The 22,377-nt window shown below is 45.0% G+C and overlaps 1 protein-coding gene across 2 annotated transcripts in view; it reads left to right on the forward strand.

Moving 5' to 3' along the window:
* CTSD (cathepsin D) overlaps positions 1–22,377 on the forward strand; it is a 44,836-nt gene that overhangs the window by 18,104 nt on the left and 4,355 nt on the right. For both annotated transcript variants that reach the window (XM_084856139.1, XM_084856149.1), the window contains exons 3-7: positions 8,461–8,584; positions 10,530–10,648; positions 15,104–15,303; positions 16,570–16,692; positions 18,948–19,089. In XM_084856139.1, coding sequence (XP_084712265.1) covers positions 8,461–8,584; positions 10,530–10,648; positions 15,104–15,303; positions 16,570–16,692; positions 18,948–19,089 — 708 coding nt within the window. The remainder of the gene's footprint in view (positions 1–8,460; positions 8,585–10,529; positions 10,649–15,103; positions 15,304–16,569; positions 16,693–18,947; positions 19,090–22,377) is intronic.

The following is a 22,377-nucleotide window of genomic DNA, read 5'->3' on the forward strand; positions in this document are numbered from 1 at the left end:
CCTTGCTGTTTCCCCCTCCCAGCCTCTAGCCTCACTATTCCACTTCTTTAGCTCGCTGTTTCTCCCCTGCCTAGCCTTTAGCCTTGCTCTTTCTCTACCCCTTTTGCCTTGCAGATGGGAGTTTCCCCCTCCCTCCCAGCCTGTCGCCTCACTGTTTCTCTCCCCACGCATCTCTTTAGCCGACTTTTGGCTAGCCAGGCTGCCATGGCAGCCATTATGTGACTAGCCACATCCTTGTGGGAGCCATTTTGTGGTCAGGCCCACAGGAGTTTCTCAAATTCCCAAATGTGCCCATGGGTCCAACAAGGTTGGGGGCCCCTGTTCTAGAAACATAACTCAGGAAGGTCCATCCTTATTATTTTGAAATGACTGTTGCAAGCAAGGGGATCATTTACATAAGTAAAGATTGAGCTTCATATGAGACGCTTTTCATTTTGGGATTGTAATGAGACTGTTTCAGAATTATAGCCCACCTCTACAATGGCTGGCATTTAGTCCCTAGAGCAGGGCATGCCTGTAGCTATCCTGATGCACCATTACAAGATGACACTACTTTGGCTTAGTTGACTCCCATGCCAGCACTTCACAGCTGTGATGGCAGTGGGAATATAAATGATTGGAACAGCTTCAACTAGTTGTTGTCATTATTATTAACAACATTCTTCTTAATAACAATGTGGATACTATTGCTGCCAACATCAGTGTATCAGTCTTGTCACTCTTCCCCCAAGTTAAAATTTTGTCATGTTAAATTCTCATTTTTGTAAAACTGACTTTTTCAAAAATGGCCAAAGAGGAAGTAAAGGTGAAGTGTTCATCTTGGGTTTTCCAAGGCTAGAATATTTGAGATTTGTAAAAAACAGCTGCAGTTGCCAAACTTTGGTAATCCTACTGAAGCAGACTGGGGTCTCTCTCTGTGCCACACCCAGCCCACCTCCACAGTCATTGACACAGGCAAAAAAGGCATTAGTGATGCTTTTATAACCAGCCATGTCTTGTTAAACTTTTGATAAATCCCCAGTTGGGCTAGAACAGGGGTGGGCAGTGTGGTATCCACTGGTCCCTGCGCACCTTTTGTGGTGCCAGTCAAGGTGCTCTACCCTTCCCACTTGAGTGAAAGACTATGGGTAGTGATCCAGAGTGAGTGAGAAAGAGATAGGAGTGAATGAGTTGGCTAGTAGAGCAAGAAAAGAGTTACGTGAAATAGGTTTCTGTTGGTGCTAAAAACGGTGGGTTCAAAGGAGTTGTTTAGTGTGTTGGGGCTCAAACCCCACCTCTGCCTTGCACTCAGTCTTTTAGGCAAGTTACTTGTCCTTTGTTCTAGCCACACCTCCCATGGGGCCAAGGACAGTTTCTCAAATTGCTGAATGTGCCCACAGGCCCAGAAAGATTGCTTGCCCCTGTGCTAGAACACATTGGAACTCTGTGGCCAGAAATTAACATCTCTTCCCTGGGCACCAAGACCACTTTTAAAATGTTTTATTTAAATGACACTGTCCCACAGTGGATTATGCTCAAAGGAATCATAGAATCATAGAATAGTAGGGTTGGAAGGGGCCTACGAGGCCATCAAGTCCAACCCCCTGCTCAATGCAGGAATCCAAGTCAGAGCATCCCTGACAGATGGCTGTCCAGCCTCGTGTTGAACGCCTCCAGTGTGGGAGAGCCCACTATCTCCTTAGATAATTGGTTCCATTGTTGTATTGCTCTAACAGTCAGGAAGTTTTTCCTGATGTTCAGCTGGAATCTGTCTTCCTGTAACTTGAGCCCATTATTCCGTGTCCTACACTCTGAGATGATCAAGAAGAGATCCTGGCCTTCCTCTCTGTGACAACCTTTCAAGTACTTCAAGAGCGCTATCATATCTCCCCTCAGTCTTCTCTTCTCAAGGCTAAACAGGCCCAGTTCTTTCAGCCTCTCCTCATACGGCTTTGTTTCCAGTCCTCTGATCATCTTTGTTGCCCTCCTCTGAACCCTCTCCAGTTTGTCTGCGTCCTTCTTAAAGTGTGGTGCCCAGAACTGGACATAGTACTCCAAATGAGGCCTAACCAGTGCTGAGTAGAGGGGAACTAGTACTTCCCGGGATTTGGAAGCTATACTTCTATTAATGCACCCCAAAATAGCACTGGCCTTTTTTGCAGCCACATCACATTGTTGGTTCATATTCAGCTTGTGATCTACAACAATTCCAAGATCCTTCTCGCTTGTCATGTTGTTGAGCCACATATCCCCCATCTTGTAACTGTGCATTTGGTTTCTTTTTCCTAGGTGCAGAACTTGGCATTTATCCCTATTAAATGTCATTCTGTTGTTTTCTGCCCAGCGCTGTAGTCTATCAAGATCACTTTGAATTTTGTTTCTGTCTTCCAAGGTATTAACTATCCTGCCCAATTTTGTGTCATCTGCAAATTTGATCAGCATTCCCTGCACCACCTCCTCCAAGTCATTAATAAACATGTCGAAGAGCACTGGGCCCAGGACTGAGCCCTGCGGTACCCCACTCGTTACCTCTCCCCAGTTTGAGAAGATCCCATTGATAAGCACTCTTTGAGTCCGATTCTGTAGCCAACTGTAGAATATAAGAAGCTGCTTTATACCAAGTTGAAACATTGGCTCACCGAGCTAAGTATCATCCACACTGATAGACTGGAGAGCTGCCGCTTATCTCAGCCCTACCTGCAGATGTTGGGCACTGAACCTGGGACTTTCTGCATGCGAAGCATGTGCTCTGCCACTAAGCTGTGGCACTTTTCTTTACAACTGGGGTGGAGAACTGGCAGCCTTCCAGGTGTTGTTGGACTGCAACTCCCATCAGCCCTAGCCAGCTTTGCCAATTATGAGGGATGATGGGAATGGTAGGCCAACAATTTCTGGAGGGCCACATGTTCCCCCATCCCTGCTTTATCAAATTTAAAGCTTTGACTCCTCTTTTCCCCTCAATGCAAGGCCTCGTCTGAGAATTGAACCCAAGCCCTCTTGCACCCAAAGTGAGAATTGTGCCACTCGACCAGGGATAGGCAACCTTTTTGGGCCCTTGGGCACATTTGGTAACTTGAGAGGCTGTCTTGAGCACCACCACAAAGTGGGTGCACCGCAGATGAGAACATCGGCCTGCAGCCCCCTGCCACCTTCATTTCCCAAGAAGGTCTCCAAGCCCATGTGTGGCCCAGGGGCATTTGTGGGAAAAGATGAGAGCAACTAGAGGCCCTCGCTTTGCTTTGAAGCAATCCCAATCTTCAAATTCTTCTTTGAAGAATCCCAGCATTCTTTCTTTAAAAGATAAAAAGTGGGAGGGTTGGGACACCTTGGCAAACACCAAGAGAGGTGTCAGAGGGTGTGCTGGTGTCTGTGGACACCACGTTTCCTACCCCTGCACTAGACCAAGAAGGTGGGTGCCAAGTGGTTCTATGGATGGAAAACTGGCCTGTCCAGGAATGAAGATGGCGTTCTTTCCATAACATGGACATTTATGCCACCTTCTAAACCAGTCATGGTTAAGCTTGAAAACAGGCTCTATTCCCCCCCACCTTTCCTTGAAGCTGAGCCAGATGCTTTCCTTCCAGGGTGTGCAAGACTTGACAAGCTCCCTATTCACCTAAAGTGTAGCCTTCCAGCCAGGTTGCTGCTATTCCTCTAAATACCCAATCCTTTGCAGTTTGCAGGAACAGCATACTTTCTGAGTCATCTTTCCAATTAGTATCACTTTTAAAACAACACCTTAAACAGTTTCTATCTCTATGTTTTGTAACAAGTTCATATACCTTTCTTGGCTTTATTCCATTTTTCTTTGTAATAGATGAAGATGTGGTTCTTACACAATAATGTGCCTTCACTAGGAAGGAAGCAGGTGGATTTCTGACCTTGAAATGGATAATTCAAGTATACTATCCATATATAAAATCCTTCCTCCTCCTGAGAATGTTATGTTCTCTTCCCCTTTTAGTTGTAGAGCATATGGACAGGGGATGAGGACACACCCTGATGTGTACAGCTCACAGAACAGAGGCAGGGACAGGCCTGTAACCAGAAATGGGAAGGCCTAGGAGTATATTTGGGGGAGACATTAAGTTGGTCTCCTCCAACCTGATGTCCTCCAGATGTTTTGGATTGCAACGCCCATCAGCCTCATCCAGCATTGCCAGTTGTCAGGAATTCTGGGAGTTGTAGTCCAAAAAAAACTCGCACCATTTGGGGAAGGCTGCATGAAGTGAATGCTCAGCAGGCATGCTAATGCTATAAACGATTAAATACAATAGGCTCAGTGTTTCTGTGTGTTTTCTAAGAGTAGCAGCCTGCTTTTGCAACTGACAATTTAGCAGATAGCCTTATCAGACTGTGGTCAATGCAGAACATTGTCTCCATCTTCTACAGTTTGCTTTAAAAAGTAGTTCGAGGGGAAAGGAGCAATTGGGTTTTCCAAACCTTCAGTCGGTTATTGCTCACCACAGATTAAAGATTTCAGTTGAGATATTGATTGGCTTTGCTGCTACCTTCTGGCCAGGTAAACTGCAAGAGGGTCTAAGCAGCCAGTATCCCCAGATCAGCAATTCTTCACACATACAACCACACACAAGTAAGAGAAATGCGTGCCGTTCTCAAGCCAGAGAATTAAGGGCATGCCTTTTCTAGCTAGAAACACACTTGGCTAAGTTCACAGACTTGTTTTTGACTAAGAAAAACGTCATGTGCCGCCAAGCATTGCAACCCTTTCGGTTTTTTTATCCCATCAGGACTCCCACAACAGCAGTGTGACCAGCAAACACAAAAAAGCACCAGCTTTCTCCAAGACAGAGATGCAGCAGTTGTGAGGGGAGGGGGAGTAGAAAGCTGTGCCTACTGAATTTTTCAGGAGCTCTGCTCAAATCACTTTATTTTTAGTTTATTTTATAAGCAAAATAAATGCACTGTCATTTTTGTACCATGCCCACCCCAGCTGGGGAGTGGGTGATCTCTTCTGAAATGTTCTTCCATTAAATGCAAATTCAAGCAGGTCATAGGAGAATGGTCTGGTAGATGAAGAGCTCTTTGCAAGTGGAAAATCCTCTTCCTCCCCCCGCCCCCAGCCTTCCCTTTCAGTGGTCAGTAAGTGCACTAGAAGAGAATAAAGTGGTTAGCCTTTCTAACATGGTACCCTCCAGATGCAATGGACTACAACTCTCATCATGCTGGCTAGGGATGTTGGGGGTTGTAGTCTACTACACTGGGCAGGTGCAATGTTAGAAAAGGCTGTAGGAGGGCATTACTGCTTCCCGTACTCTTCAAACATACCTTTGTGCTCACTGGTGGTTTAATATTGGATGTCCATATATATTCCTTATGGAGCAGCTGAGTCGAATGGTGCCTGCATGTTTTGCCTGGGTGTCTTTAGAAATAAAAGTGCTTTCCCCTTTTTGTGTTTGTGTTTTCTGTGAAAGCTGAGAATTCAGTTTCACAATAGTCTTAAGTCAGGGGCAGGCAACCTGGTGCCTGGACTACAATCCCCATAAGCCCCAGGCAGCATGGCCAATAGTCAGGGATTGTGGGAGTTGTAGTCCAAAACATCTGGAAGGCACCAGGCTGCCAGCCCTGCTCTCAGTCCTAATGGTGGTATCTGCTGCAAATGGATGCTAGTGGAGGGATAAATACTGATCACTTCCCCCAGGATGGATGTTTGAAAGTGCATGCGACCTCCCCAAGCAGCTCCACTTGGCATCTAGTTCCTCCTTTCTGGTACCAGAACTGCCTCCTAGGTCAGGTGCTTAAGCCATCCTTCCAATTTGTGCGCAAGATGACAGCTGCCAGGCTTCTGCAGCCTGAATAGTGTTTCCTTCATAGGATAGTGACTGAGGGAAGGGCCTTGGCTCAGTGTGACAGAGCACATGCTTCGCATGCAGAAGGTCACAGATTCGATCCCCAGCACCTCCAGGTAGAGCTGGAAATTCTACTGCCAGTCAGTGTCGACAATACTGAGCTAGATAGACCAAGGGTCTGACTTAGCACAAGGCTGCTTTCTATGTTCCAATATATGCAGCCATCTGCCACCTCAATTTCTATTTTTTCAGAGCATGGATGGGCATGGAAGGCAGTGATCTTTAAATTCTGGCCAAAGTCTTCATTCCTCATGATTGTTTTCCATTCTCCATATTAAATGTTGCATAAAGCGCTGACCCTTGTAAATGTCCATCACATAGCCAAGATGAATATCAAGGCAGCAACCTTGGTTAATTACAAGGTGTTATTTTTTCATCTGCTTTAGCACTTCAGATGTAACAGCGAGTATCTCTGGCTTAAGCTAGGTACCGTACTTGGATAGAAAATACGCCCCGCTCTAGTAAGGTAATGGTTTTAATTTGTGATCCCAAAGCAGGATGAAGACATGCCATTATGTTTACTCTTATAACTGGCTGGCAGCTCAGAACTATGCTTACATAGTCCTTGAAAACAGGTGTTGTTTCTGCACGTTGTGTAATAGTGTTTGCAGGAGCATGCTTCCCACAGAAAACCCTTCCTCCATGCATGGTGGGGCTGTTGGCAAAGTGGGGAAACAAGCACTGCAGTGGCTGTGCCATTCATGATTGCTTCGGAGTACCTGCTTTGCCTGTCATCCGCTAGCGTGCATACACTTGTGCCTAAGGAACTCTGAATAAATGGGAAGAAATTCATAGAATAGAATAGTAGGGTTGGAAGGGGCCTGTAAGACCATCGAGTCCAACCCCTCAGTGGTCTTATCAAGGGTCTTGAACACATCTCTGGTGTGTTGCAAACCTCCTCCATGCATTACATGGTAATGGTGTTGGCAAGAAAAATAGGAGCCCATGTCTGAGCCAAGTGAGGTTTGACTCAAACAGAAATAGAATTTTGGATGAAAGTTTGTAATGTGATCACTCTGAACATTGAGATATTGGGATGAAATTTGGTACACCGCTCTGTGCTTGGCAGTTTGAACTCAGTCTGCGCACGCACACACAGACCTCCTTGCATCCTCGCTAAATGCTCCAGTTGTATGTAGACTTCTTTGGGTGACTTTTCAAAGATGTTTGTTCTTGAGGTAAGAATTCTGATCTCCTGGAAGGAATGTACAAAGTTATTAGAAGCAAGGAAGAACTGGATTTAAGAGTGACTTTCAAGAGAAGCTGAGGAGACATGAGGGGGCTTTCAGTCACTATTGCCCTATCCCAAGCCTGTTTGTGTGGGTGTGTGTATGCGTATCTGTGTGGAGATCAAATCAGGGTCAAGCTACTCCAAGGGGCCAAGCAGTAAATGAACAGGCATAAGTATACCTCATAGAATTCAATTGTGTCCTGTTATTGTTGTACTATGATTGGCATCTGAGTGCCTCCTCCAAGGGAGGTTCGGAGGATGGCAGCAAAAGAAAGGGCCTTCTCGGTGTTGGCCTCCTGATTATGGAATGCTCTTCCCAGTGAGGTCTGCCTGGAGCCAACATTGTCATCTTTTCACTGCCATGTTAAGACTTTCCTCTACTCGACAGCATATGATGGGGTTTTGAATATTTGTGGTTTTATTGTTTTTAGCTGTTTCAAACTGTTTTAGATTTCTGCATGTTAAATGTTTTATATTTCTCTTATGTTGTATCTTAGGCTTTTAATATTTGTGAACAACCCAGAGAGCTTTGTGTATTGGGCGATATATGAATGAATGTTGTGCTGCTGTTTTTTATTTGTATGCTGTTCTCTATAGTGGCTATCTCTAAATTAGACTCGAATCTAGAATGGCCTGATCTTGAAATAGCCCCCTCTCCTTTGCTTCTTTATATTTATATCCCACTTTTATGCTAAGGAGCTACAGGCAGCATACATCGTCCCCATTTTATTCTCATGAAAATCCTGTAAAGTTGTTCAAGCTGAGAGAAAATGGCCCACTGTCACCCTGTGAGCTTCATGGCTAAGTGAGGATTTGAACCTAGGTCTCCTCAGTCCTAGTGTGGCCCTCTAAGCTACTGCACCACACTGGCCCACTCTCACTACCATGACATTGGGATGCTATAGGTATGTGTAGCTTGTTTTGCTTCTTCTTTTGAAGTATAAATTGGTTTATCTCCACCCTACGAACACTGCAGTGGTGAGAATGATCTCTCTGTAGCAGTCTGCATTTATCCTCTGGAGTAATGGGCATTGCAGTTGGCACTGTGGTACTGTGAAGGCGGTGCATTTTTTTTTTTTTATTTACTTTATGTTCCACCTTTTTGCCCAAAAATGGTGCTCAAGGGGGCTAACAATGACATACAGATTTAAAACAGAATCTTAATTAAAACAGAACATAAAAACACAACAATAAAAGAAATAATCAGCAGCCAACCAATTAAACCTCCCTTCAGCATCAGGCCAGTTTATATGCGAAAGGCCTGCCTGAATAAAAACGTCTTTGGTTCTGGGTAGACTTAGTGCCAGCCCAGAATAGCTGCCTTCTCCTGCTGGCAGAGTTCTCACCTTTTTCATCCCTGCATCTCTCTCTCTCTTTCAGGCACAGTATTACGGGGAGATTGGAATTGGGACACCACCACAGAAGTTTACTGTGGTCTTTGACACGGGGTCGTCCAATCTCTGGGTGCCCTCAGTTCACTGTCATTTGCTGGATATTGCTTGCTGTAAGTATCCCTTTTTGTTTTTGTAGAACGTCATAATTGCCTGACTCTGTATAGCACTGTCCCACATGGTTATCTCTTTTACACGCATATTGCAGCCACATAGGATGGCACTCTGGAAAAGTGGCTCCTGTGTGGCTAGGTGAGTGTGTCTGTATCCTCCTTTCGGCACAGTGAGATGCAAAACGTCTAGTAGAAGTGCCCATCTGCTTTGTGAGATTGTGGGAGGCAGCAGATGGGATTTATTTCTTACACAGATGCCTCTTCATATGTCTTGCATGTACAGCATTGACGAGTCTTCCCTGACTATTCAAATAGATGGAGCATCTCTTGCTTGTGATGAGCTCCTTACACATGTTGGAACCCCATTGGAGATCAGTTCAAAAGACATGTTCACTATGATCTGTGCACAGAAACTCTAATGACTGAAACAAATCCGGGTTACACAGCGCACTAAATTAAGCCAATATAAGCTACTGAATGGGCCAGATGATGATGATAACATGTAGGATGCGGGGAGGCAATCTTTCATATTTGTGGCTTTAGGAACATGGTGTGCGTACATTTACGCAATAAGATCCAGTATTCTATTTTGCATGTTTCCAAGCATGATGGGTCAGTGTCTTCATTGCCTTAGGCTGCAGACAGATAATGGTTTTGTCTGAGGATTGAAAGATGGTTTGAAAGAGGGAGTTCTACTCATGGTATGTACACCCATCTGATTTCACATCTTTTGTGCTTCAAAACCTTTTTGACCAGAGGTGAGTGGGACAAAAAAAAGTGTACACCATGAAAACAGAAGCTTCTCAAGCTACTTCCAACTCTCTCTAGTGGTATGTGAGTTCATGTATCTTCTAGTTTCTCAAGTCTCGGGCATCTTTGAGAAAAGAGCCTGCCAGGTGTACTTGAATCTCAAAATACTCTTTTCAAATATAGTTTAGCAGCCAAATTGTATCTCTTCACTTAATTCCCCATATGTTAGAAGAGCTTTAGAAAGCACTCATCTGTTAATGCTTCCAGGTAAGAGCTGTATGCTGGTTGTCCTTTTGCCTTACTCAAGAAGTCTCATTGGTTCAAAAGGAATGACAAATAATACTTGCCAGCAGATGGCACTTGAAATGGGCTGAGTTAGTTCTGCTACAGGCACTTCAGATCTATGCTGAACTTTTCACACAGAGATTATAAAGGCCTCCTTCTTTCAGGAGCTTCTATAGGATTCTAGATGGCTAGAGTTTAACTGGAGCTGCTTACTCGCACATAATTGATATAATTGTGGGCGAATGTGCACAAACAGCATGGCATAATGTGCAATTTCCAGAGCAAGACTGGGTTCATATCTTATCAAGGTACAGATATAGTAACTTGCTCCACTGATTTTTCTCCTCCTTCGCTTAGAATGTTTGGGAGATGATTTGGCTATGATGATTCGGTCATTGGGGCCTCCATTTATACACAGTTTACAATCCAGAGCTTTCTTACAGCACAAAGACTAAATCAGTTTTGGAGGTTCTCGGACGAGCTCAGGTCTGCACCACATGCACCAAAACACAACTCCCTTTGTTTCAGGGGTGGGGATAGTGTGGCCCTCCAGATGCTGTTGGATTGCAACTCCCATTAACCCTAGCCAGCATAGCCAATAATAAGTGATTATGGGAGTTGTCATCCAACAACATTTGGAGGGCCACACGTCCCCCACGTGTATTTGCTATATGTATTTACCTGTTGGAATCCAGGAAGCTAAGTTAATAAATAGTGTTCCAATAATTAAATGCTACAAACCTGGCTCCTACACTAATTAAAAAGTCGTGATGCAGGGAATATGAGTCAGCTTATAGTTTCTGTTTTGTCTTGAAGACCCAGAGCTGTGCAACTCGTCAAATATTTGCCTGGTGTTCAGAGTGAGCAGAAGTGTGTGTATGAACTGTATTCCTTTTTTCTCTTCCTGCAGTGCTGCATCACAAATATGATTCTTCCAAATCCAGCTCATATGTGAAAAATGGTACAGACTTTGCCATCCATTATGGTACTGGGAGCCTGTCGGGATATCTTAGCCAAGATACTGTAACGGTTAGTGTATTACCAGCTCTTTACTTCTCCAAGCTATGAAAGCCCTGACTCTTCAGCAAACAAACAAACCCTTCTTTAAATTTGGTTCACTTTAGTGCAGCCCTAAGAATATACAGAAGTATTTGAAAGAGTATTTGACTGTCACAGTAATGGTAGCCACGTAGCTCCTTATTTGAAAAGAAGAGTGCGTACTGACATGTCTTGGTTTAGTAAGGGCACAATCTTATGCATGTTTAGACAGAAAAAAAGTGGTATAACTCCCAGCATTCCCCAACCAGCCACACTGGCTAGAGAATGCTGGGAGTTGTATGACGTTTTCCTGTCTAAACATGCATGGGATTGTGCTCTAAAGCACTCTGATGGCGTTTCCATGACCAAAAGACACCTTGGAAGCATGCCATGAATGGCAGACTTGACTAGCTCTTTCTCCAACTGTTGCTAGATTTTGTGTATCTTTTTTGTCATTCCCTTGTCATGCGATGAGCTTTATCTTCATCACAAGCTTTGTTTTTCTTTCTGTTTTCCCCCCTAAACACTGTCACCAAGAACTCACGCTTCTCCGGAACATGCTTCCTCTGGAGTCCCAACCACTCTCCATTCTCTGCATTCAGGAAGGGAGTCAAGATGCATCTTTTTAATTTGGCTTTTAAAAATTTTGTTATGGTTGTTAAGGTTTTACTATGTTTTTATCTGTGATTTTTATTTTTTGATACATATTTTTGGTAAGCCGCCTTGATTGGTTTTTCCAGCAAAGCAGTATAGAAAGGTTTTACATAAATAAATAATGAATTAACTCTTTTTCAAAAAAATAGGGAGGGAAGATGCAGAGATTCACAATAGTGAAAATATGGGACTCGTTGGATACTAACAAAAAAAGCTTTTGAGGCAGATGGATCTCAGTCCCTGCAAACCACTGAATGTCTTTCCTGTGACCATAAGGCTTATGGCCAGTCCATGCACTGTGGCTTTGTTTCACCTCTCTTTGAAAACGGTGGTAGGAGCAACTTCTAGTTCTTCAAGATGTAAAACAGCTGTGGGATATATAGGAAATCCTTTCCCGATAGCCACGCTGCCTGGGGGATGATGGGAATTGTAGCCCAACACAACTGGAGGGTGCCAGGTTGGTTAAAGCCAATTTAGAAAGAAAGGTAGGAGAAGTGCGATCCAAATTCTTGTCCCGTGGCCCCAATTTGGAAGACCTTTCTCAATGCATGCCATGAAAGGTTCCAGAAGCTATGTTTGCTGTTCCTGAAACTTACCTATGAGCCTGCCATCTTCAGTGGCCAGGATTAAGCCACAAGTGCCTAGCCATCAGTTTCAAAACTGTGTTTTGGGGAACCCCTGCAATCCTTGGAAGCTTATCTGGGATTCCTTAATAAGATCAGTAAGGGCAGACAACTTCCTTTAAAAGCTTACCACAGTTGATCAACCTCTGCAGCACCATGTTGCAAGGGAATCTTAGGTATGCTGTGTGTCACACACTTGGTTCAAATAGAGCAACGTGAACTGTACCCCGATAGGAATTGTGTGCACACCCAGGAACGTGACCCAGAATCCTCTGTAATGCACTGGGATTCCTTGGCAAACAAGTCTATGTGGAAATGGCTTCCTGGCAGTAGAAAATTTGAAAACCACTTGTTCTATAGTGTTCTTTCTCTGTCTTTCTAACTGTAGCTATTACAGTATTAAAAGCCATCATTCAGACTTTGGATATTGTGGGATTAAAATCAGCCTTCCCCAATCCAGTGGGCTCCAGATGTTTTGGACTCCCAACCTTCATCAGCCCCAGCCAGCATGGCCAGTTGTCAGCAATGCTGGGAGTTGTAGTCTGATGTTAGTATCATATTGGAGAGATGGGCCTGAGAGAGTCTTTCCTAAGACAGTCTGGTGAGATGGGATCAGGACAGATCAAAGGAAGTACTTCTTCACACAGCACATAGTTAAACTATGAAATTTGCTACCACAGGAAGTAGTGATGGCCACCGGTTTGGATGGCTTTAAAAGGGGGTTGGACAAATTCTTGGAGGAAAAGGCTAAAAGGTTGATGGCACCAAGTCGGGGAAGAGAGATGTAAAAAATAGATCTAGGCTGTTTTTTGAGATCTAAGTACACTTAATGGATTGAGGTATGTAAGGCTATAAAGAGCCAACCACCGACTGGGTAGTCTTAGCATGTGGATCACACATGCCATACCCTTCTTCCAAGGTAAGTGTTATAGTGCGGAGCACCCTGGTCCTTCTTCTCTGCTGACTAACAACATGTGGGAGGTTGGCTTGTGTGTCATGTGAGTTCTCAAAACACTTGAGGCTGCTTTTGAGGGTAGCTACGCCTCAGTAAATCACCACCTTGGATCAGTGGGTGGTAGATGCTAAGCAGGATTCCAGTGTCTGTGTGTTTATTGGTGGTACCACCTGTAATAATCACCTAACAGAAACTGGCACAGTTCAGCACTACACGAGCTGGGCAAGAAAATCTAGGTAATTCTCCCTTGCTCAAGGCTGCTCTTACTTTGTAAAGCTGCCCCCATACCAAGCCTCCTGGAGTCTGTGCAAAACGTGGCTTCCTTAGAATTTCTCTCTTTTAAAAAAACAAACCCTTTTTCTATAGGCTTCATGATTTGGAAACTTCCTTTTGAAAACCATATTGGGGCAAGATGTGGAAATCTCAGAAGTGTTAAAAGAAAAGTTGAGAAAGGTTCCATGTTTGCTCAGTACAGTAATGAGATATCTGTGCCCTCTACCTTTCCCTGCCAACCTTCCTAGCTCCTAATCCTTATTCCACTGCCCCTGTTTTTCCATTCAAGCATGCCCTTTCTTCCTTGACCGTTACCATACAACATCTGAATTTTGCAAAATACACAAATACGCTTTCATTCAAATTCAATACATTTGTACAGCTGACTGTAGGATGCAGTTCTGTGGGCAAACATTTGTTTCCTCAGGAGAAGTAGAAAGGATTCAGTATTTTTTTGCCCAAAGTAGAGTGCAGTTGTTATGGCCTTCGCTGAAGCTGTAGACATTTACCTGAACTCACCTGTTGAAGGAAGTGGCTACACTAGGATGACATGGCTGTTTTACACAGTGCTGGGCACCAAGCACTGATGCTCAATTCCTAAAATACCTTCAGCTCAGTATGTACCTCTTGACCATTTTGTCCCACTATAGGGAAAGGGAAGTGATTGAGGTTAACTGGGAAAGGCATAAAAGCACAGCTGGCTACTGCTGCTTCTACAGGGCAGTGTTATGTACATGTGGAGGATCCTTTGCTTAGTTGTCTTGTTGCTTTCTCTCGAAAGAGAGCAGTAGATTCGGAATAACAGACAAGAGCCTGGAAGGAACGGGTGTGGCTATTAAATCAAACAACATCTTAGGACGTAATTGTGAGACTTGGTCATAAATATGAGCAGAGAGAAACAATCTCGATTAATTCATGTAGGAGGCCTGGGACCAATGTACCTGAAGGTTATTTCCACCACTATGTTGTGTCTGAGATCAGGTCAGCTGGCACTGCTCCCTATAGCATCTTTTCAGTGAGTAAGGGTAGTAGCAGCCAGAAGCAGGGCCTTTCCCATAGTGGCTCCTAAATTTTGGAACTTCCTGCCTGAGGAAGTTTGAAAATCCCCATCTCTGTTAGGATTTTGGAGAGGTCATAAAACTTCTCAGAAAGCATTTTGTTCTGCATCCTGTACTGCAGACTTCCCCAACCTGGCGCCCTCCAAATATGTTGGTTCACGGGTTTGGGAAAGACTCCTGTAGTGTGTGTGTGTTCTACTGCTGTAGGGGTGGGCAGCATCTGGCGGCTTGGGGGCCACATTGTCCCCCACACTCCACTGGGGGACTTAAGCCACCCCTGCCACTGCTGGCCTTGCTGCCAAATTTGCCATGAGGACAGCAAAAAACCCACTGCGATTTAGCAGGGAAAGAAGGCGCATAGACAGCGCACATCTTGTTCCCAAGCAAAACCATGCTTCCAAAAGCCTCCTGGAGGTGTGATTCTGCTTGCAAACAAGGTGCACGCTTCCTGTGCACTGTGTTTCCCTGCTAAATTGCTGCAATTTTTGCTGCTGATGCACCAGTAAATTCAACAGGGAAACACGTCGGGGGCCACCCAGCAGTTGCTTACCCTGTTCTCCTAGTTCAGAATATTTTTTTGAAAAATCAAAAGCAGGGGTGGTTGATGGGAGTGACTTGGCTTCCAAGAAGGCAGCTGCAGTAGCTCTGTGCTGTTTATCAGTACCTTGTTTCCTGTAGCTAGCATGGACATACCAGCAGTATGTCCATGGCCTTCAAGGCACCTCTGTTTGTTCCACTTGCATTGTACAGGCATGTGTTCAGGAGAGATTCTGGCACCCTTATCTAAAAGAGGTTCATCTTATTACCAGGCAAAGGTTGTCTTAACCTGTCCGAGCAGTGGCTGATTGGTGTGTTTGGCCCCTCCCCTTCTTCTTCCTCTCAGATTGGTGACATATCTGTCAAGAACCAGTTGTTCGGTGAAGCTGTCAGGCAGCCTGGCATCACGTTCATTGCTGCCAAGTTTGATGGCATCCTTGGCATGGCTTTCCCCAAGATCTCGGTGGATAAAGTGATGCCTTTTTTTGATAATGTCATAGAACAACAACTATTGGACAAGAACATGTTTTCCTTTTATCTAAACAGGTGAGGCTGGCTCTGGTGGAACGAACCTTTACTGTTCAAACGGGTGTCTACGTAATACCTGCCTCTGAGGGCCTTAGAATGTGAACTATGAATTTTTTTCATTTTTACTCTGAGGGTAGATGTAGGGAGTCTCTAGAGTAGATGCCAAACTAGAGTCTGATCTGGATCGTGACCCTGTTTCTACTCTAGAGTAAAAATGAAAAAAAGACATAGCTGTTAGATATGGCTTTAAAGTAATGTCTGTTTGGATCCAGACTGTTGGTGCTGGGGGGGAAGGGGGAGGAGGAGGAGGAGGTGGAGGGAGTCGAGGAAAATGGTTGGAGAAGCAGCAAATAGCTGAGGAAAAAGGCAAAGGAAGGCAGCAGCTAGGGATGGGCGAATGAGCGATATTCAAGCTTGTCAAGGCTTTCCTTTTCCTGCCCGGATGCTAATTTCTCATCATTCTCGCTTACAAACATGAATGTGTTGTTATTTTTCCAAGCGTGCACCCAAATGTGTGCCCCACACACACACTAAGTAAAGTGTGAAAATGTGTCCCTTTGGGGAAACGCCAGTCTTTATAGTGTAAGGACCAAAGAAACAAGGCCCTGCTGTTCCCAAAGAATTGCTACCATACTGCATATAGACCAAAGGTTTTCCCAGCAGGGTATGTATGCCCATGCCTGTGAAAGAGAACAGGGAGCCTGGGAACAAGCACAGCTTGTATGCCTATTTGGAACGGTGTGAAGGCTCGTAATTCAGCCCCGTAAGCTACCTTGGTGAGAAACCAGAAGAACATGGGGCGTGTGATAGATGTTTACTCGGAAATAAGTCCAGCTGAGTTCAGTTTGAGCTTACTCACTAGTAAGAGTGCTTAGTATTACTCAGGTGTTGAAATCCAGCCTGAAGGAAACTTGCAGAGTACATTTGAGGATGGTGCTGCTCGCCTTGGATTCTGTGGACTTGTACCATGTCCGGCATGCAGTGGTGGCTGGTGGCTCTGATGTCAGTGGGGTAGTGAATCTGCACCAAGTTTCAGTCAGAACCCTAAAGGAGCTATCCAAGGTGCTTTGGTTCTGACCGAAACCTGGAGTGGATTCACCACCCCACTGACATCGGAGCCACCAGCCTCTGTTGTGCAAGGTCGGTAACCTTTTGTTCTTGATTTGCACCTTTTCCTCTCCATTGCCCCAGTTTTTTTAGCATATTGCCCAGAGGCTATGAATCTCCTTCCTTCTGTATTTGTACTGATACTTTGTTCTTGTCTTTGTGTGCTGCCTCTTCTAGGGATCCGAAATCATCACCTGGAGGGGAATTGCTTCTAGGAGGGGTAGACTCCAAGTATTATTCTGGAGACTTCAACTGGGTGAATGTCTCTCGTAAAGCTTACTGGCAGATCCGCATGAATAAGTGAGTTGTTGTTTTCCTTTGGCTTCGCAGATATGCAAGCGTGTTCTATAGTTTATTGACATTATAGATACAGTTGAGTGGGAACCAGTGGAGGCTGGTGGCTCCAGTGTCAGTGGGGCAGTGATTTCTGCTCCAGGTTTCACTCAGAAGCAGTCAGCTACCCTTGGATAGCTCCTTTAGAGTTCTGACTGGTTCTGACAAAACGTTGCCGCCTTCAACATAAGTGCTCCTGTTCAGGGCTCCAGCTATGCTGGATCAGGGTCCTGCAGCCCTGCTTGGGGGCAGGGGGGGCGGTTCAGAAAAGAAGAAAGGACAGTTTTTCCACCCACCTGAAATCTCCCCCTGCTGTGCTATATTGTGCCAAAGGGCTACGCGCACCAATCCTGAGTGCTTTATTGCAGAGGTTTGTGTGTGTGCCAGGCTAACTTCCTTTCTTGTTCTCTTCCCTACCCCCACCCTACCACCGGCTGACACCCTCAACAGTTCCGTAAGCCTGGCTGCATTTGGGGAGTTTTAACATCTGATATAAGGCTGCATACCTGAGAATTCCCCTGACTGCAAAAACCACTACCTTATTTTTATTATTATTTTTTGCCTAGCCCTGTTTCACTTCCAAATTGATATGCACTAAACTACCCAAGTTCAGTATCAAAGAATGGTACTTGTTTGTGCTGCAGTATATGTTGAAGTAAATGCACGTGGCATGTGACAGTACACATTTTTCAGCTTAATCCTTATTTGGGTGCTATCTTTCCCTAGCTCAAGGCACTAACTGCTTTGTATAAGGTGACAGAGAAATAACATCATATGGTATGCCAGTCCTTTCAGAAGTGATGAATGTGTACATACTTTCAACACACAAATACAGCTTCTGTCACAAATTAATATTGGTGTGGTTTGACTTTTAGAAAGACCTTTAGAGTTGCTTCCTGTTAGGCACAAAGCAAGTGCTTTCTTAAGTCGCTGCTTATCTTAATTCCAGGCAAGAAGACTGTTTTGTTTTGTTTTAAAAACCAAACCCTGTGAAAACAGTAGCACTTAGCTGAGGTCACCTGCTGGATTGACAGCCAAACCTAGCTTCAAGGACTGGCATATTGGGCGTACTGTTGACTCCTGCACTTTTTTGAAGTGCTTGAGTCTAATACTTAGTCCACCTGTTGCTATCCACTGGCCTCAGGTTCATGTCTGTGGAATGCCATTAGAGTTTATAACTGGGGTTACTGGGGATTTATGGGTCTCTTGTTCCAAAACGAATTGGGTAACTTTTTTGCTAAAGTTTTGTTTCTGGACTTGTCATGGCCCTTTTCTCAGATGTAGTGTTCCCTCTTCTGTGTCCTACACCAACTGCACATCTTCGAGTTTCTAGAGTTTCTCCTCCAGGGCAAACAGTGCTCCCCTCTCCTGATGGAAGCCATCAAGTTCTGTATTTCTGTTCCTCTCCTCATACTTCAGTACCGCTCAGCTCTTTGGTAGCACCCAAAAGTCCAAAGTGGTGGTACTTGCAGCATCTGAGAAGTGGGGGAAGGTTCTGAGAAGTGGAGGAGTTGAGGTACTGCTCATGTTCCAGGCTGGCTGGGGAAGATGGGAGTTATAATCCAGTTGCATCTGGAGGGCACCGGGTTGGAGAAGGCTGCTCTAGGGCTCTGTAGAGATTCCTAGAAAGGCAAAACCCAAGAACTCAGTTGAGTTCCAGAAGGAGGTTTTCCTAATCCCTGTGCATAGTTCCTGCTCTCTGTTTCAGTGCCCATTCACTTTGGTATATGGGCCATATGGGAGGGAGCATAGCTCAGCGGAAGAGCACTTGTTTGCATGCAGAAGGTCCCAGATTCAGTCGCTGACATTTCCAGATAGGACAGGAAAACTTGCTGCCTGAAACCCTAGAGAGTCGCTGCCAGTCGGAGTTGACAATACTGGGCTGGATGAACCACTGGCCTGACTCAGTACAAGGTAGGTTCCTATGCCATAAAACCCAAACTCTCGAGTGCTGTGCGGAGGAGGGGATGCCCCCGGCTTCACTGAGAGCTCTTCTCTCAGCCGTGTTCACTGCAGAGATGTCATGTGTTTCCTCCTAGGCCTGTGCTTTTTGTATGGCTTGCTAAGACTTCCAGCTTGTGTGCATTTAAAATGAAATACTGCCTCTGCTCAGAATACTCTCCCCAAAGTTTGCATATCTGTCTTTCTAACAAATTCTGGCTCTCTTCTACTCACCTGTACAAAGGTGGATAGATTGACTGGGAATTGTCTTCCTCTTGCAGGATTCAGACTGGCGGCCTGACCGTATGCAAAGATGGCTGTGAAGCTATTGTGGACACAGGAACCTCTCTCATTACAGGGCCCACAGATGAGATTAAGCAGCTGCAGAAAGCCATTGGAGCGAAGCCAATAATTAAAGGACAGGTAAATGCAGGCAGGGAATGGCGGGGGTGGGGAGGTGGCCGTGATGTTGAAACATGTGAACAGGCCTCGTTCAGTCAAGCTACTATTTAGATACTGGTTTTGAGCCTAGTTTGAGGTCAGATGTGTTTAGTGGCTTTGAGTTGCCACCCGCCAGGCAGTTTGGTTACTAGTTCAAACTGGTTTTATGTAGAATTACTTATGGGGCAGTACTGTCTCAGAGCAGGCTTTCCTCCAAATTCCTCTAGTGGGGAACCTCGGAGGGGAATTGCGTCGGGGTGGGGCAGAGGGACTTAAACCTCACTGCCCAAGCAATCCCATCTCAGCGGGCAGGGAGGGGAGGTTTAAAGCTCCCCATCCTTGCAGGGAATGTGGGTGTGTGTGTGGGCGTGTGTGTGGCCTCCAAGCCAGCCCTGCATGTGGCTCTTGGGGCCAAAAGAGTTCCTCACCTCTGCATTATTTTATGGCATATTCTCGTTTTTTATACTTCTTTGGTATCCTATGATAAAGGGACAGTTAATAATTCTTCAAATAAATACTATAGCAGCACCCCTTCAATACGCCCATAAGAGAACATGGCTACAAAATGTTGGCTGTTCCCTGTGCCTTTAGTAGCTGTAGGACAAGAAGAATCCTAGCAGATGCAGTTCTTTGCATTGCAGTGCTCCAGTTAATGAGGCAATGCCTGCCAAGCATTTCCATGCCATATAGCAATTGAAGGCATTGGAAACCTCTTGCTGTAAACAGTGTAAGTCCTTTTCAGATGTGCTGCACGATTAAGAAAAAAAACCCTCCTCACCAAATTGTCAGTCAGCCCGAGTGGGAATAGTAAATAGCGAGGAAAGATCTTAGGACTCAAAGAAAATGTCAGCTCAAGATGCAACAGCAGTGGGGAAAGGCAAAATCCATGCAAGGGATTATGAAGAAAGAGATTGAAAATAAAATCACTCCTAGCATAACTGTGTTTTGTATATATCTAGAACAGCCTCCCCCACCCAGGTATCCTCCAGTTGTGTCAGACTGCAAATCCCATCATGCCATTGGTTGCAGCTGGGTATGCTGGGCTGAAGTCACCCACCATTTTTCTTTCTAAGTATGTCTCTGGGCCTCTTGGAAATAAAGATAGTGCCAGAGTCTGGCACTTTGCTTTGCAGCCTCCCAGTTTAAATTAAAAACAGATAAAAATAATGATGGGCAGGGGGTCTGTCAGGCGCCAAGAGAGGACATCAGCTTTAGCATTACCTCCGTTATCCTAGGATTCTCGGGTCCAGACCCTAAGGTCTGGGTTTATATAGGCTGCAGGCCACCACAGGCAAACATCTTGATGGTGTCAGCATTCTGTGTGCGGCCAGTCACATTTAAATGTACTCCACACAGGCCTATGTTTTGTGCATAATGGGAGCATACCCCTGATCTCTGGTCCAGGCAGGTACATCACTAGCATGCTGACATTACATGCACGTGAGCCAGTGCCTGGGTGAAGTATATTTTAAATGTGACCAGGTGAGGGACATGGATGCTTTAAGGGGCCTATCTGTGGCCTGCACCATGTATAAAATCAGTCTTAAGAGAATTCCTCTCAGGGAGTTGCATAGAAGGGGGAGGTCTGCCAAGTGCAGCTTCTGCTGTCTGTTTTGCACTTAGGGAAATGCTGTACATGATTAATCTCCCTTCTGTGCAGTTCTTAAAAGGTATAGGAGGGCAGGTCCACTCAGGATGCAGATTTAGCTCTAATTTCTGCTATGATGTAAGGCTTTAGTGGGGCCAGGGCGCACGAAACAACAACAGAATGTGGTACTTATCAAGTGTAAGGTGTAAGAGGAACAATGCTTTGCATTTTTCAAGAGCGTCACATTCCTTGTAATCATTATGAAAACCTGGTCAGGTGGATCAGTATTCTCCCTGTATTGCAGATGGGGAGGAGGTGGGGGAAGTACTGCAAATGGGGGAAAGACAAGAGATGGCTCAAGATGTTCGGTGCCAGCAACAAACGGTATCCTTGTAGCAAAGATATAATAGGTTAAATAACCGACGTGTTGCCCTTTTAACAGTACTCAAAAACCTATTGTTTGAGAGTCATACTACATGCTATGGGGAGTTCTTTGTAACTCACCCCCAACCCATGTATGTAATGAAAAACAGTAATAGTAAGCTACAATTGGGAGCAGCAGAAGTGGGCGGGGGCAGCTTAACCCTTTCCCTTCAAAATATTGTTCCACTCAAAATCTCCCCCTCCCAAACTGCTTTTCTTCTTGCAGGGGGAGAAGATATCCAAGCCTGTATCTTTCCACTGCAGAGGGAAGGAAGCTTGGGGTATAGGTTTTTAAGAGAAAAGGATTACGCAGTACCTCTCCCCCACCCCAATACTCCTAATAGCAGCTTAGTCGCTGCTTTCTAATTTTTTACTATAAAAAATAAATTGGGAGGGGGGAAGAGTTTGGTCCAGAGATGACTTGAAAATGGGAGGACCAGCCCTCCAGGGAATGAGGCTGAGAGTTACTGGGTTGTCTAAGGCCACCTAGCAAGCTCAGAGGCAAGTTTTGAATCAGAGGACTTCATGGCTTACAGCTCAGTCCTAAGACAACAGTTGAAGGCAACCTGCAATCTTCATAAAAGCAAAGGAAATGTTAAAAAGGGACATCTATTTATTTGTTAGTTACATTTATATCCTGCCTTTCCTTTGAGAAGCCCAAGGCAGTGTACATGATCCTTCTCCATTTTATCCTCACAACAACCCTGTGAAGTAGGTTAGGTTGAGAGTCAGTGACTGGCCCAAAATCACCATAATGGTCAATTTCTAGAAAGCTGACACAGTGGTTGGGGGGCGGGGGGAGTGGAATGTGGTTACTGTACAATTAATTATTTGGTGTGAACTCTCTAGCATGTGGAGTGAGCGATTTTGGCTTTAGAGCTTCGGCTATTGGGCAGTATAAAAATGTAATAAATAAATAATTTAGCTGGTTGTCAGAGTGCGTTTGGACCATACAGCAGATGGTGGAATGTCTTTTTGGCTGTTAAGAGAGCCATTAGCACGCATAGTGGAACAGATCAGGCAGAGACCTTCTGGCACCAGCCCATCTGTCGAATAGACCCAAGACCCTTGTGGGGGGAGGGTGTCACTCCAGCTCTTTCATAGCCACCAACCAGAGAGGAATAAGGGCCACAAGGTTCCTGCTGTCCCCTGGCAAGGTGAACAGAAAGAAGTGTGTGTGTGAGAGAGCGGGTAGGTGGGGTGGGGTGAGGAAGGAAAACGGAGGTGGCATTTAAGTAAATAAAGCTTAGTAAAGGAGT

This window comes from Heloderma suspectum, chromosome 1 (genome assembly GCF_057233095.1).
Source record: "Heloderma suspectum isolate Gila_16-S chromosome 1, 16-S_ref, whole genome shotgun sequence".
In the NCBI taxonomy this organism is placed as follows: domain Eukaryota; kingdom Metazoa; phylum Chordata; class Lepidosauria; order Squamata; family Helodermatidae; genus Heloderma; species Heloderma suspectum.